General features: G+C 42.0%; 1 protein-coding gene across 10 annotated transcripts in view; it reads right to left on the reverse strand.

Annotated features, from left to right (window-relative positions):
* INTS6L (integrator complex subunit 6 like) overlaps positions 1 to 17,233 on the reverse strand; it is a 62,719-nt gene that overhangs the window by 17,023 nt on the left and 28,463 nt on the right. For all 10 annotated transcript variants that reach the window (XR_005527111.1, XR_005527110.1, XM_039225042.1 and 7 more), the window contains 2 exons: positions 14,867 to 15,019; positions 10,483 to 10,615 (listed from right to left, as the gene is read on the reverse strand). Coding sequence is in view for 8 of the 10 variants with exons in the window: in XM_039225042.1 (XP_039080973.1) it covers positions 10,483 to 10,615; positions 14,867 to 15,019 (286 nt within the window). In the remaining 2 variants the exon portion in view is untranslated. The remainder of the gene's footprint in view (positions 1 to 10,482; positions 10,616 to 14,866; positions 15,020 to 17,233) is intronic.

The raw sequence follows: 17,233 nt of genomic DNA on the forward strand, positions 1-17,233 counted from the left end.
GCCCTAACATACAAAGGCAGACCTATCAGAGTGGTGACAGACCTATCTACTGAAACCTGGCAGGCCAGAAAGGAATGGCAAGATCTTCACTGTGATGAACAGAAAAAATATGCAGCCAAGAATCCTCTATCCAGCAAGCCTGTCATTCAGTATAGAAGGAGAGATAAAAGTCTTTCCAAATAAACAAAAATTGAAAGAATTTGTCACCACTAAACCAGCCCTACAAGAAATCCTGAGGGGGACTTTATGAGGGAAATGTTGCAAGAACGCAAGGTGCCAGAGACACCACCACAAGCATGAATCCTACAAAGAACACAAGGACTCTAAACCCATATTTTTCAATAATAACACTGAATGTAAATGGACTAAATGCTCCAATCAAAAGACATAGGGTAGCATAATGGATAAAAAAAAAAAACAAAAACAAAATCCATCTATTTGCTGTCTACAAGAAACTCATTTTAGACCTGAGGACACCTTCAGATTGAAAGCAAGGGGATGAAGAAATATATATCATGCTACTGGAAGTCAAAAGAAAGGTGGAGTAGCTATATCAGACAAATTGGACTTTAAAGTAAAGGCAGTAAGCAGGGATAAAGAAGGGCCTTATATAATAATTACAGGGTCTATCCATCAGGAAGAGCTAACATTTATAAATGTCTATGCACCGAATATGGAAGCACCCAAATACATAAAACAATCACAAACAGAAGCAATCTTATGGACAAGAATGTGCTAATAGCAGGGGACTTTAATGCTCCACTTACAGCAATAGCTAGATGAACTAGACAGAAAATCACTAGACAAACAATGGACTTGGGGTGCCTGGGTGGCTCAATCGGTTAGGTGTCCCACTTCAGGTCATGATCTCACGGTTCATGGGTTTGAGCCCTGCGTCAGGCTCTGTGCTGACAGCTAGCTCAGAGCCTGGAGCTTATTTCAGATTCTGTATCTGCCTCTCTCTCTGACCCTCCCCTGCTCACGCTGTCTCTCTCTCTCTCTCTCAGAAATAAATAAAAACATTTAAAAAATTAAAAAAAAAGAAACAATGAACTTGAATGACACATTGGACCAGATGGATTTGACAGATATATATCAGGCCTACTTAAAGAAATTAGAAAAAGCGCAAGTACAAAATCTAACAGCGCACCAAAAGGAACTAGAAGGGGAGTAACAGGAGCACCCCAAACCCAGCAGGAAAAGAGAAATAATAAAAGTCAGGGCAGAAATAAACAATATAGAAGGCAAAGAAACAGTTGAACAGATCGATGAAACCAAGAGTTGGTTTTTTGAAAAAATAAACAAAATTGACAAACTTCTAGCCAGGCTTCTCAAAAAGAAAAGAGAGAGCATCCAAACAGACAAAACCCTGAATGAAAATGGACTTATTACAACCAATCCCTCAGAAATACAAGCAACGATCAGGGAATACTATGAAAAATTATATGCCAAAAAACTGGACAACTTATAAGAAATGGACAAATTCCTAAAACACTCACTACCAAAATTCACATGGAAAGAGATAGAAAATCTGAACAGACCCACAGCTAGTGAAGAAACTGAATCAGTTATCAAAAACCTCCGAAAAAATAAGAGCCCTGGGCCAGCCGGCTTCCCTGAGGAATTCTACCAGACATTTAAATCAAAGTTAATACCTATTCTTCTCAAGCTATTCCAAAAAATAGAAATGGAAGGAAAACTTCTGGACTCATTCTACGAAGCCAGCATCACTTTGATTCCCAAGCCAGACAGCGACCCAGCAAAAAAAGAGAACTACAGGCCAATATCCTTGATAAATACGGATGCAAAAATCCTCAACAAGATACTTGCAAATTGAATCCAGCAGCACATAAAAAGAATTATCCACCATGATCAAATGGATTCACTCCTGGGTTACAGGGCTGGTTCAATATTTGCAAATCAATCAGTGTGATACATCACATTAACAAAAGAAAAGATAAAAACCATATGATCCTGTCAATAGATGCAGAAAAAGCATTTGACAAAATACAGCATCCCTTCTTAATAAAGGCTCTAGAGAAAGTTGGGATAGAAGTAACCTACTTAAACATCATAAAAGCCATCTATAAGAAGCCCTCAGCTAACATCATCCTCAATGGAGAAAGACTGAGATCAGGAACACAATAGGGATGTCGCCTCTCACCACTGTTGTTTAACATCGTGCTGGACGTCCTAGCATCAGCAAGCAGACAACAGAAGGAAATAAAAGGCATCAGAACTGGCAAAGAAGAAGTCAAACTTTCACTTTTCGCAGACGACATGATACTCTACATAGAAAACCCAAGAGACTCCACCAGAAACCTACTAGAACTGATCCATGAATTCAGCAAAGTTGTCGGGTACAAAATCAACGTACAGAAATCAGTTGCATTTTTATACACCAAAAATGAAGCAACAGAAAGAGAAATCAAGAAACTGATCCCATTCACAATTGCACAAAAAAACATAAAATACCTAGGAATAAACCTAACCAAAGATAAAAGAGAACTGTATGATGAAAACTATAGAAAACTTATGAAGGAAATTGAAGAAGACACAAAGAAATGGAAAAACATTACATGCTCATGGATTGTTAGAATACATATAGTTAAAATGTCATTACTACTCAAAACGATTTACATATTCAATGCAATCGCAATCAAAATTGCACCAGCATTCTTCTCAAAACTAGAACAAACTATCCTAAAATTTGTATGGAACCACAAAAGACCCCGAATAGCCAAAGTAATATTGAGGAAGAAAACCAAAATGGGAGGCATCAGCATCCCAGACGTTAGCCTCTACTACAAAGCTGTCATCATCAAGACAGTATGGTATAGGCACAAAAACAGACACACAGACCAATGGAACAGAGAACTCAGAATTGGACCCACAAATGTATGACCAAATAATCTCTGACAGAGCAGGAAAGAGCATCCAATGGAAAAAAGACAGTCTCTTTAGCAAATGGTGCTGGGAGAACTGGACAGCAACATGCAGAAGAATGAAATTAGATCATTTTCTCACACCATACACAAAAATAAACTCAAAATGGATAAAGGATCTGAATGTGAGACAGGAAACCATCAAAACCCTAGAGGAGAAAGCAGAAAACAACCTCCTCGACGTCAACTGCTGCAATTTCTTACTTGACACATCCCCAAAGGCAAGGGAATCAAGAGCAAAAATGAACTACTGGGACCTCATCAAGATCAAAAGCTTCTGCACGGCAAAGGAACCAATCAATAAAACTGATAGGCAACTGACAGAATGGGAAAAGATAGTTGCAAATGGCATATCAGATAGAGGGCACTTGTGGGGATGAGCACTGGGCATTATATGGAAACCAACCTGCAGTAAAGTATTAAAAAAATAAATAAAAAATTAAAAAATACCAAATTTATACTCTTAAAAAAAAAGGGCTAGTATCCAAAATCTATAAGGAACTGCCCAAACTCCACACCTGAAAAACAAATAATCCAGTGAAGAAATGGGCAGAAGATATGAACAGACACTTCTCCAAAGAGGGTATCCAGATGGCCAACAGACACATGAAATGATGTGCAGCATCCCTCATCATCAGGGAAATACAAATCAAAACCACACCGAGATACCACCTCATGCTGGTCAAAGTGGCTAAAATGAGCAAATCAGAGAACTCTAGATGCTGGCGAGGATGTGGAGAAACGGGCACCCTCCTGCACTGTTGGTGGGAATGTAAACTGGTGCAGCCCCTCTGGAAAACAGTGTGGAGGTTCCTCAGGAAACTAACACTAGAACTCCCCTATGACCCAGCAATAGCACTGCTAGGAATTTACCCAAGGGACACAGGAGTGCTGATGCATAGGGGCACATGTACCCCAATGTTCATTGCAGCACTCTCCACAATAGCCAAAACATGGAAAGAGCCTAAGTGTCCATCAACTGATGAATGGATCAAGAAGATGTGGTATATTTATACAATGGAATACTCCATGGCAATGAGAAAGAATGCAATCTGGCCATTTGTAGCAACATGGATGAAACTAGAGGGTGTTATGCTGAGTGAAATAAGTCAGGCAGAGAAGGACAGCTACCATATGTTTGCACGTATAGGTGGATTAGGAGGAACTTAAAGGAGGAATATGGGGGAGGAGAAGGGGAAAAATAGTGGGGGAGAGGGAGAGAGGTAAACCATGAGAGACTCTTGCATGCTGAGAACAAACTGAGGGTTGATGGGGTAGGGGGCAGGGGAAGGGGGGTGATGGGCATCGAGAAGAGCACCCGTGGGGATGATCCCTGGGTGTTGTATGGAAACCAACTTGACAATAAACTATTTAAGGACATAAAAAAACACTGTACAACTAAATATGTCTCTTGAATACCACTAAAGATACTGTCCTTAAGTTAGCAGATGTAGCTTTTCACACTTAACTTTAATTGTTTTAATCATCTAAATGAGTTATATATGCTACAGGAAAATTTTCAGAATATGTCGTTATTTCCTTCTGAGGGAAAGAAAAATATATTTTACATACTAATTCAAAATTGACATCCCCAGACATCAACAGGGGCCTGCCACACTTCATATAAATACCAAAGATATTTCAAATCCATCTTCTATTTTGTTCTTTTCAGGTTTCATTGGCCCTTATAAAAAAAAAATCCAAATGCTTTACTTCCAGGGACAAAAGCATCCGTACATCATGTGCATAATTTGTCTACAATTAGGGCTATTCTTTGAAATGCTGAATTACTACAGTTAAGAAAAGCGACTACACATTTTCTTCCTTTTACTGCTATAATAAATTATTCACCCCTGCCGAAACTAATTTAAATGAATTTACAAAGTCATAAAATGTAGGCCTTTTGTTCTTTTGGTGCAGGGTAGAAAGAACAAAGAAAACCAGATCTGAAGACATTTCTGGCTCATTGTAACATGCAGGTCTTTTAAAGACCATTCATATCTTGATAGAAAGGAACGGGAGACTGTGGAGTCTCTGTTGGGAATTATGCAGATTTTTTTTGGAAACTGACAAACTGAAACACCACAAGACCGGAGAGGCATTTAGGTATAAATAGATTAGATAATGAAATGAGAGTCCAGAATAGTCTTAAAATTTCTAACAATGCCGACTGCAATGATTCTACCATTGAGTGGAATTGAGTGTAATTATTTCTTGCCGGAGATTTTGAAATGGTGGAGGAAGAGAGAGAATGTTCCACAGTCTAGATTAAGGGTGGAAAGCTACCGGGGTAACACTGTTTTAGTCACATTCCCCGCAGCTCAGTAAATGATTTCCATGGTATGAGGCTGCCATTCACATGGCGTCTCCACAATGGGACCATGGAGACGTCATAAATAATCAGGTAGTCAACATTTGAAAGATGAGGAGGCCAGAGTACAGGAGAGTCAAGTGATACTGCTGACACCTCAAAAACTACTGACGTTTTCTCTTCCCTTCCTTTCTCCCCATTTCCGGCTACCAAAAAAAAAAAAAAAAAAAAAAAAAAGAGGGAGGAAGGCATGGGTTTGAGCTCCAGGCGGCTCAGCCACACACTCAGCAGAGTGAACTTTGAGAAACTGCTTCACTTTTCTGTGCCTCCATTTCTTTGTTTTCCTGATCATACATAACTGGCCTTAATGAATTTTATTTTTTACACAAGTCCCAGTTCTTAGTTAAAAAAAAAAAAAAGTTAAAAAAAAAAGTTACTACAAATGCCTTCATTTCTGTACTTATCGGCCCTCGACAGAAAAAGGAATTTCCTTATTGATCCAATTAAGCCTCACCCATCCCAGGTTAAGTTTTAGTGCTTAAATAATTAAACCTCTATTAGCCACTTTTGATGGAAATCTTGAATTAATAAAGAAAAAAAAAGGGCAACCTTAACGGACAGTTATCAAACTGTGCAGTAATACAGTGACGTTTCCGGGCATCAGTAAGCACTAACTTGCCTTTGTACTAAACGCCCTGTCCACCAAGCTGCAAAAAGGTCCTATATCTTTATATCATGTCCTTATTATGGACTTGCAGTGCCTTCAAGAGCTATGAAGATAACAGAGATATTAATTCATTTAATCCCAACAAAAAACCTTTGGGGTACCCTATTTTATCACTATTCCCTATTTTACAGGCGCAGAGAGGCTATGTATCTTATCCAAGGTCACAAAGCTAGCAAACAGCAGAACCAAGATCCACACCAGGGCAGCTGGGCTCTCCAGCCCACACTCTTAACTCTATGCGGCTATACAACCCAGAAAGCGAAGTAATGGTGGAAATGTTGAGTGTCCATTTTGGAACTCCACATGAAACCCAAGTTTGGGATTGGGGAGCAGAAGGACACCACCAGCCTCAAATGGTGTGGAAAACCCTGTGTTCCTGGGAAGACGGGTTACAGAAAAGCCTAGAAACAGATTTTTTTTAATGTTTATTTATTTATTTTGAGAGAGAAAAAGAGAGAGAGAGAGAAGAGAAGGGGCAGAGAGAGAGAAAAAATCTCAAGCAGGCTCCATACTCAGCACAGAGCCCGACTCAGGGCTCGATGACTGTGAGGTCATGACCTGAGCTGAAATCAAGAGTAGGATGCTTCACCAACAGATCCAGCCCCTGGAAATGGGTATTTAAAGCCAAAGGGCAGAATGGGAACTGAATCAAGGGTGGACTGACCCTCAAATGGATGTGTGGGGTTGGAGAAGGGGATGGTGATGCCCTCAGCAGGGGGGGATTCTCTGTGTCACAGGTTAAAGGAGGACCGAGGACAAAGGAGGCACATGTATCCCTTGTGACAGAACCATTTCAGGGAGGAAGGGAACTTGACACTTGGGGAAGAGAGTGTTACAGGCTAACGGGGGACCAAGAACACAGTGCCGGGAGTTGACCTCACACAGTACTGGCGAGTGAGAGTGTGAAACATGTGGCAAAGGAAGAACTGAATGCTTCCTCTTACCCATCACGCTATGTCCACATCTGACCTCTATTACCTGCAAGACCACCAAAGGCCAGGCTTAGAGGGAGGGTCGTCTTCTGAAGAGCCGCACATTTCCATTTCTAACGGGAGACCAGCTCCTCGAGTTAGGGGCACTTTCATATAATACTTGGAAAGGCAGGCCGAGTTTAAACCAAAGATGAGATCCTGAAATTTGGCCCATAATAGTTCTATAGAACTTTTCCACTGCCCTGCGGTAATAAGGCCGCCCCCACCCCTGCGGTGTCCACATAGACCACAAGGAATTCCTAATTCTGGAGGTATGGTTCTAGTGAGGATCCAGACAGAACTCCCACGCCCCCTCAGCAGTAACAAGGAGCCACTTCCCTTTGAGTGTCAACAGAGGCCAAGTGAGGACCCTGGACTTCTACCCCCTCCTGGCGCTGAGGAGGCAGTACCTTACAATCTCTCCCAGAAGTGTAACAGGAAGCTAAGCCAGAAGGCCTAAATAAAATTGAGACTCATAACACAATACTGAACATGCACAGGATTCAACTGAAAATCCCTCATCATACCAAGAACCAGAAAGATCTCAAAACGAATTCAAAAGACAATCAAGGGATGCCAACGCCGAAATGACAGAGAAGTTAAAAATATCTCCTTATGATTTAAAAAGGAGCCATCGTACAAAATGTTTCAACGAGCAATTATAAACAGGCTTGAAACAAATGAGAAAAACCGAAAGCCTCATCAAAGAAAGAGAAAGTAAAAAGCAGAAGATGTAACGAAGAACCAAATGGAAATCTTAGAACTGAAAAACACGATAACCAAAATAAAAAGCTCGGTGGATGGGCTCAAAGAGCAGAACGGAGGGGACAGAGGAAATGATCAGTAAACTGGAAAAGAGAATGGTAGAAATCACCCAATCTGAATAACAGAAAACAGACAACCTACCCTCCACCCCCACACACTAAAACATGACCGGATACATGATTTGAAAAATCTTCCCCATTCCATAGCTTGCCTTTTCACTCTGCTGATTATGTCCTCTGATGCGCATATGTTTTTAAGTCTGATGTAGCCCCATGTGTTTATTTTTGCTTCTGTTTGTGTTTTTGGTGTAATCTCTCTCTTCATTATTTTTTTAAGTTTTTATTTTAATTCCAGTTAGTTAACATACAGTGTTATATTAGTTTCGGGTGTACTATATAGTGATTCGGCACTTCCATACATCACCCGGTGCTCATCACAACAAGTGCCCTCCTTGATCCCCATCACCTATTTCACCCATCTCCCACCCCACTCCCATCTGGTAACCATCAGTGTGTTCTCTGTGGCTAAGAGTCTGTTTCTTGGGGAGGGGCGCCTGGATGGCTCAGTCGGTTGAGCATCCAACTTTGGCTCAGGTCATGATCTCGAGGTTCATGGGTTCGAGCTCTGTACTGACCGCTCAGAGCCTGCAGCCTGCTTTGGATTCTGTGCCTCCCTCTCTCTCTGCCCCTCCCCCACTCGGCATATTATCTCTCTCTCTCTCTCAAAAATAAATAAACATTTAAAAACATAGAAAAATAATACCACTAACAGTCTAAGTGAAGATTATCTAGTCTAATCCTTCACTTTATAGTTGCGAAAACTTAGGTCATAAAGGAGGAGATTGTGCCATTTGTGACATGGACAGTATTACGCTCAGTGAAGTAAGTCAGACTGAGAAAGACAAATACCTTATGATTTCACTCATATGTGGAATCTAAGAACATAAGACAAATGCATCAACAAACAAAAAGCAGAATCAGACCTATGAATACAGAGAACAAACCGATGGTTGCCAGAGGGGAGGGGGTGGGGGGATGGGCAAACCGGGTGAAGGGGAGAGGTAGGTACGGAACTAAAAGGCACAGCTTAAGGAACGTGGTCAGGGATGTATGGAGACGGATGGCAGCTATACTCGCCGTGACCACAGCTCTACGTATAGGCTTACCCAATCACTACGTGGTACGCCTGAAATTAATGTACACGGTTTGTCAACTACACTCATTCTTAAGATTTTTAAGCAAAAATAGTCACTAGTAAATACTACATTTGCTTATGGATTTACACATAATGTAGATGAATCCACGAAATCTAGGTACTTTTTATTGGTACCCTTATTCATCTCAAAGGCATAACCTATATTTTATACCAATGACAATCACCTTTTAGAGGATATTTTTAGATTGGACCCAGAGGTAAAGTAGGTAGACTATGTACAAAACAGCCATGCTAATACATTTATGATGGCCCTTTCTTAACCTGCGTGCAACATTTAAAAACATTGTTTTCTCAGGACACTTAGTACAAACAGAATTTACAGCACCAAAAAGCGGATGCTTTTAAGGACTAGATTAAAACTTAAAGGTTGAAACTTCTTGCAAAAACCCCATCAAAGAAAAATGGTCGCAGTTCACAAGTAGAAGGATACCGCATGGCACTATGGGACTGCAAATAGATGCAGCTCTTTCAGTGAGAAAACAATCTTTACACACATTTTCAGCGATAACGCAGCAACAGCTTCCGGAGTGATTCCTTGTAGAATTGGACCATGGAAACCATGGCTTTCACAACTACAGTGATTACAGGCTTTACCTTTGTACCTATTTCCTTCACTTGCCTGAAACAGATGCTTCCAGAGTATTTGCTATTCGTTTCTGGAGGAGCGAGTGGGATCCAATACCTCCATGGAAGCCCTACTCTCTGGAGAGGTTCTTGGAGCACTAACCCCAAATTAGTCTACAAACAAGCCAAGTGCACTTTAAACTGGGGGTTCAGAGGGGCGCCTGGGTGGCTTAGTCGGTTAAGCGTCCGACTTTTGCTTGGGTCATGATCTCACGGTTCGTGGGTTCGAGCCCCGCGTCAGGCTCTGTGCTGACTGCCAGCTCAGAGCCTGGAGCCTGTTTCAGAGTCTGTGACTCTCTCTCTCTCTGACCCTCCCCTGCTCACGCTGTCTCTCTCTCTCTCTCTCTCCCCTAGAAATAAATAAAAATAAATAAATAAATAAACTGGGGGTTCAGAGGCGGGGCGCGGGCAATGGCAGCATTGGAGCTTGCAGCCTGAAGAGCAGCGTGAGTCACTCACGCAGGGGCTAAGCATCCCTTCTGTCTGATGTGAAAAAGAACAGCAGCAAGAAACTGAACAAAACAGCAGTGTGTAAATTCTATCCCCCCAAGTCAGTGTTCAAACTTTTCTATATACTGCTATCACTCTTGGATTACAGTGAAAATGCTTAGCCCATTATCCTAGTTTTCACTTCTGTTGTCTTTTAAAGATGATAAAGTCAGGGCACCTCGGTGGCTCAGTCAGTTAAGCATCTGACTTCAGCTCAGGTCATGACCTCATGGTTCATGAGTTCAAGCCCCGCGTTGGGCTCTGTGCTAAGAGCTCGGAGCCTGAAGCCTGCTTTGGATTCTGTGTCTCCCTCTCTCTCTGCTCCTCCCCCACTCGCACTCATGCTCTCTCTCTGTCTCTCAAAAATGAATAAACGTTTAAAAAAACTTTAAAAAAAAGAGTTTAAAGCGATAAAGTGGCACACGCTTTACTTACCTAAAAGAGGGAGTAAAACTGGGTAGTTGTACGGCATCACAAAGAGGTTTACACAAGTTAAAGTCGTACTGGCTTTTAAATAACCAAATGGATAACCAAGTTCATTGTATTTTCCACTGCTAGTGACAAATACCTAAAAACATGAAGTAATATACAGTTATGACAAGAAAGATTTTATGTGAAACCAAACTCCCAGCAACATTCCAGAATAACATCTAAGGCACAGCTAATTTATGTAATTTAAAAATGGCAATAGTGCTTTTAGCCTATGCTTATGCCCAAACACGTCACACTAAATCAGATTGCAATTCCTGTAAACATTATATTATGAAATGAGGGGCGACTGGGTGGCTCAGTCGGTTGAGCATTTGACTCTTGGTTTCAGCTCAGGTCCTGATCCCAGGGTTGTGGGATGGAGCCCCGCGTTGGGCTCCGCACTGAGTGTGGAGCTTGCTTGGGATTCTCTCTCATTCTGTCTGTCTGTCTGTCTCTCTCCCTCTGCCCCTCTCCCCTGCTTGGGCACTCTTTTTCTCACTCAAATAAAAAAAATATTTAAAGAAAAAGAAATGACACCATACTGTGCGGTAACCAATTGGAGACCACAACACCCAAATATTTACTTGGTTAGCACAATGGCAAACAAGAATGAAATAGTGCTAAGAGATAACCAGCCATTAAACTGACTTCTCAAAAGAACAAGTGGTGAGTGGAGTGGAGACTTTAGAAGAAAGGAATATGGCCCCCTGCCTAAAGCATGCAATTATGAAAGCAAAGTCCATTTAAAGTAGTATGCTAACATTCCTCATGTGTTCGATTATTAGTCTTGCTCTACTTCCTTTTGGTACCCCCATTCCCCTATCCATTTATTCATTTTTCATCCAATAAATATTTTTTAATGTTCATTTATTTTTGAGAGAGAGAGAGAGACAGAGCTTGAGTGGGGGAGGGGCAGAGAGAGAGGGAGACACAGAATCCAAAGCAGGCTCCAGGCTCTGAGCTGGAGCCCAATGTGGGCCTTGAACCCATGAACCTTGAGATCATGACCTGAACTGAAGTCGGCTGCTTAACCAACTGAGCCACCCAGGCACCCCTCTACTTTTAACACTACTTTCCAATGAAAGGAACCAGGTGCCCCTCATCTGATAAATATTTATCAAGTAGCTATTATAACCCTGGCACTAGTGCTATTTCTTTTGAGGCAGCAAGGAGATGCTTTGGTTCAACCTGGAAGGCATTTTTTTTTAATAAGTTATGCTCATAGAGCAAACATTCACTAAAGATAAAAACATTAATCTTCATTCCATGTGACTCCATCTTCTTCCTTATTGATAGTCCTGATTTGCTGCTATATACGATATGGTCAGGTCCCGTGCAGTCGCTGTGCTGTGCTAAAGTCCTCTGGCTACCATGCCTTCTCAATGTTCCACATTAACTCTTTGGCCCAAATCAGGGCACCAGCATATATTTTTAGGGACCTAGACCTTTGTCTTTCCCAAAGTCCTTCAGCAGGACCATTTAAGACAAAAGTCAAAGCCTGATGCTAAACAGAATCCATTTACCTTGCTAATTGCTGGTCCCAGCAATATCATCTACCAGTTGATGAAATTCTTGCTATATTTAGTCGTAGCTAAGAATAAATCTTTCCTATGCCAGTTATGACCCCACAAAACAATGAATTATGCTATAAAACAGGACTCACGTAGATTTCATGTCATAATTTGAACCTTAATGGAAACAAATATCTGTAATAACACATGGTAGATTTCTCCCTATTTCCTAAGTGTGTATAACAGAAGAGGAAAAATCATCAGAAAGGATCAAAAGCGTTACAGGTGCTGTCAAGGGTCACACCTATGATCCCCATGAAGGGAGAAACATTGGGTTTTGTTTCTCTCTCTCTCTGTCCCTTTTTCTCTTTCTTCCCTCCTTTTCCTTCCTCCCAGCCTTCCTTCTCATAAGCTCTTTGAGTGTTTCCAAATTCCTTATCCCTTGCAGATTCATAGAACTTGGGGGTTCAAAGGGATCATAAGAGACTGTCTAGAGAAAGTAAATATCTGGCCCAAGACCACATAACTGGTGGCATAGTTAAGGGTTCGAATCCAGTCTCCATTATGACTTAGCCAAATCTCCTGGCTCCTGGTTCATCTTATTCTTTTTCATCCCCACTAATTCACTGCATTAAAACTGCTCTAAATCAAAGTAACACAGGTACAGGAGCTAGGCCAGTGGCACATTTGAGGGGTGGTGCTGGAAGCCAGGGCACGATTTATTAAGTTTCTTTGGAGAAGATATACAAGAAATGTGCCACTTGGAAAAGCAGGCTGGGGCACCTGGGTGGCTCAGTCAGTTAAGCTTCCAATTTTGGCTCAGGTCATGATCTCGCAGTTTGTGGGTGTGAGCCCTGCATAGGGCTCTGTGCTGACAGCTCAGAGCCTGGAGCCTGCTTCGGATTCTGTGTCTCCCTCTCTCTCTGCTCCTTCCATGCTCATGCTCTGTCTGTCTCTGTCTCTCAAAAATAATCATTAAAAAATTTTTTTTTAAAAAGAGGACTTATGTTAGGGGAGAAGTATAATTTGTATTTACTTTTATTGCAAATTTTTTGTCAACCCATGAAGTCTAACCTCCTATCTTGAGTCTAACATTCTATTAACCATACCTTTACATTTCTAGCACATTTCCAGTGCATTTTACTAAAATATAAACATACTTTCAGAATAGTGTGTGAATCTTAAGTATACAGCCCAATGCGGGTGCCTGGGTGGCTCAGTCGGTTAAGTGTCCAACTTCGGCTCAGGTCATAATTTCACGGTTTGTGAGTTCCAGCCCCATGTCGGGCTCTGTGCTGGCAGCTCAGAGCCCGGAGCCTGCTTCGGATTCTGTCTCCCTCTCTCTCTGCCCCTCCCCCACTCGTGCTCTCTATCTCTCAAATATAAATAAAAATACATTAAAAAGCAAGTATACAGCTCAATGAATGTTCATGAAGTGACCTCACATGTATAATCAGTGCCTAGATCAAGAAATAGAATGATGACCAGAAACCCCCTCATGTCCTTTGCTGGTCACAACTCTGCACCCTCAGGAGAAACCACTATTCTGACCCCTGACAGTAAGCCAGTTTTACCTCGTTTTGAACGTAGACAAAACAGAATCCTATGACATAGGATCTTTTACATCTGGCTTCTTTCGCTCAATATTATATTTATGAGATTGTTCTGTTTCTTGCACTTTTACATTCTTGCTCTAAGCTTGTTCCTTTTTTTCTACCCAATTTTAGCATCTTTGGAGAATTTAAGTAGCTTAAAGACAACTCGTAGCAATAATCGCACATTTTAGGCTGAAACAGATGGCAGTCTAAACGTGTTTCTTGTGTAAATAGAACCTAACAATTACTGATTGCTATATGGTTGCTGTAGTTTAGAAATAGAACAAACACACTTCCAGCATAGGGCTTCCTTATTTTTCCCAAATAAAAAGGCTGTGACTGCCATGTCTGGATTTTTACAAACTAATATCCAAAGGTGAGTCTATTAATAAATCAGCAAGCCCTTCTGGCTAGAGTATAACACTTGGAAGAGCCAGTACATGTGCACTTGCTTCATCCAAGTAAAATCCGCATTACACACGCCAGTGCGCTTGGTACAGGAAGAGAAGTTTGGTTACACTACACTGATACAAAAAGTAGTTTCAGGGCTTATGGGGTTTTGTGTGTGTGTGTGTCAAAAATATTTTGTACACTTGAAACTAATATTACACTGTAGGTTAACTAACTGGAATTTAAAGAAAAACTTAAAAAAAAAAAGATCTTGTGGGGCACCCTCGTGGCTCAGTTGGTTAAGCGCCCGACTTCAGCTCAGGTCATGATCTCGCGGTTCGTGGGTTTGAGCCTCGCTTCAGGCTCTGTACTGACAGTTCAGAGCCTGGAGCATGCTTCAGGTTCTGTCTCTCTCTCTCTCTCTCTCTCTCTCTGCCCCTCCCCCGCTCATGCTCTGTCTCTCTCAAAAATGAATAAACGTTAAAAAAGACTGACCTTGTACTTCCAATCTGTCAGGTTCACACTAAGGTTCAGCTGCAGAAGCCACGGCTAAATAAAATTACATCCTTTAGGTTAGAGATTCTTAACCTGGGGTCCCTGAGTAGGCTTCAAAAGCGGTCTCCCAAATCCTCAAATACACAGGTGTTATTAAATGGCAATGTCAGGAGGCTAATGATTCATATCACACTGAAATTATCTGCTTAGCCCTGTTGCTTATTTGACAGCATTTGTTAGAAAAGTTATTAACAGACTCAGTCCAATTATTCCTAGATTAACCTTTGCGCCTTCTCAAAACAATTCCCAGATCCCAGAGTGGTCACAGACATTTGGCCAACGGGTAAGGGTAAGTACCTGCCAGCAGGTGTGGGGAGACTTTCGTTCCAGGATGTATTGGGTTAAGGGTGAAGGTTCAAGTTCATATTTGTCAAAAGGAAGTTTGTCTATTACCATTGGCTCACAATCTACACAGGAGAACCTCACAACAGGATGAGACGTTCGTGGAGGCTAAAAAACAAGAGAGGAAAATACGGTCCGTTATCAAGTGAACTAACATTTCTGACAAATCTGCAACCTCTTTCGTGTTTTGTAAAACCATCGCTGAGATATACACCAGTGCTTTGAAAAAGAGGGCATCACTGACGGCTTCCATCCGGGAAAGGCACACAGATTCCTTATTTCTACCAGGTACTTGGCACTGGGAGGAGGAAAGGTAGATTCTAACACTCGTAACTACTGGTTCAGTGAAGTGAAAACCTCAACTGCTTTGAATATGGTTAGGAAGTTGCTAATGATCCACAGATTGAACCCTGATTTTCAGATCTACTGTTGCAACCTCCAAGCATGACCCACCCTTCATTCCTTTGCACCATGAGGTGATGGACAGTCCAGACGTGGCTGGCAAAGAAGAAATCCATGAAGATTTCTAATGAGCTGATGACAGAGCTAGAGATGCTAACAAGCAAGATGAAAAATCATGAAGGCATGGAAAGGGCAAGGCAGGTGCCCAAAATGAGCCAGTCGCAAACCCAGGACTAGTGGAGATTTTATTTTCAAGTTCAATTTTTATAGCGCTTCTCACACCCACACACTTGCCTTGAACAGCTAGAGCTGGGTGTGCTTTGGGCTGGGCTGCAAAGGCCTACGTGCCTGGGGTAGCAGAGCAGATCGGTGGGGCAGCCGTTTCGTTAACAGGTGTAGCTTATGCGGATAGAGAGCACCTGGGAGAGAAAATGGCGGCGGCTGGAGCAATCCGAAGAGATGAGGAGATAGGACCAGTCCTGGGGACAGGGTGAGATGTGGCTGCACCTGTTCTTGCCGACAGCTCCCTAAGCCTAACAGGAATATGACAAACCATCTCTGTTTCCCCTTTAAAGGAGAAAAACATGCTCCTGTGCCTTGATGATTTATACGCCTACAAGATGTGTTGGGAGTTGGAAAAAAAACCAGCCATCGGATGTGCCTTCAGAGCTGGAGGGACGGCAGGGAACAGGGGTGATGTGTGAGTGAGCTGGAATCTCGTTTATTCCCTTTTTTCCTGATTTTCATTTCAATGAAACTCGAGAAACATTTCTGGCTTATTACATTTAAACCGATTAAAAAAAAAGAGCCATAATGACACAAGTGAAGCCCTGTCACTGGCAATAATGAAGTAAATTTGTAACTAAAACATTCACTCTTGGGTTTGGAGCTGAGAGAGCAACTGGGCACTGAGAGCTGACCAGTGTGTCACCTTGGAGCCCCGAAGGAAGGTGGAAGAGATGTACCCTCACCCACAGCAGGGACGGAAGTGCCTCTTCAGGTCCTATGGTCTCATGGCCTCTCCTGGAAAAAGGAGCCTCAAAAGAGTAATCCAGGATAAAGTGTGGTTCATGTCAGAAATGTCTAAAACTTACACACAATATAGATGGGCTGAGCCAGTCCGGCGTTAAACGGAAGGCTTAGGGATTATTGTGTGCCCCTCTCCCCACAGAAGGAGGAGTACTCTGGCCTTTTTACACAGGCTGCGGGGAGGGAGAAGGGAGAGTGGGCTCTGTGTGCTTTCCCAAGTTAGCAGATACCTGTCTCCCACAAAAGGCCAATTCATCTGGTAATAAATAGGAGCAAGTACCATATCAAACCGTCCTCTCCCAAATGCAGTGAACAAAAAGAAAAGTCCCCATTTAGAGATCGTTTTTAAAATATTGCTTAATTACAGGCACCTGGGTGGCTCAGTTAGGTAAGCATCTGACTCTTGATTTGGGCTCCGGCCATGATTTCAAGGGTGGGGAGATCGAGCTCACCATGTGCTGGGCATGGAGCCTGCTTGAGATTCTCTCTCTCTTCCTGCCCCTATATTTATTTATTTATATTTATATATTGCTTAATTATATGCTGCCAAGGAACACAAGTCCATTGATTACAAAAAGATGAAAAGCAGGTCCACAAAGTTCCACTAGGTGTCTTCCCCAGCAGGACATAGAAGAGCTTCTATTTTGAATATGTTTCTAGAACCCATACAAGGTGCAAGCTAAATTTTAATTTCCTGAGGATGTACATGAACATCAATGCTGGTACTCTTTAGACATCGTGTTTCCCATGTAAATAAGTCAAGCCACCCTGAAATAAAAACCAAGCCACAGATTGCAACACCATCAAAAACAACCATGGCTTAACATCCAAAGCGGCAAAGGCAACTGAAAGAAAGAATTCCAGAATAGCACGGAAGTCCTCTCCTGCTTT

Source organism: Hyaena hyaena, unplaced genomic scaffold (assembly GCF_003009895.1).
Source record: "Hyaena hyaena isolate Hyena2069 unplaced genomic scaffold, ASM300989v1 scaffold_1877, whole genome shotgun sequence".
NCBI classification, from domain to species: Eukaryota; Metazoa; Chordata; class Mammalia; order Carnivora; family Hyaenidae; genus Hyaena; species Hyaena hyaena.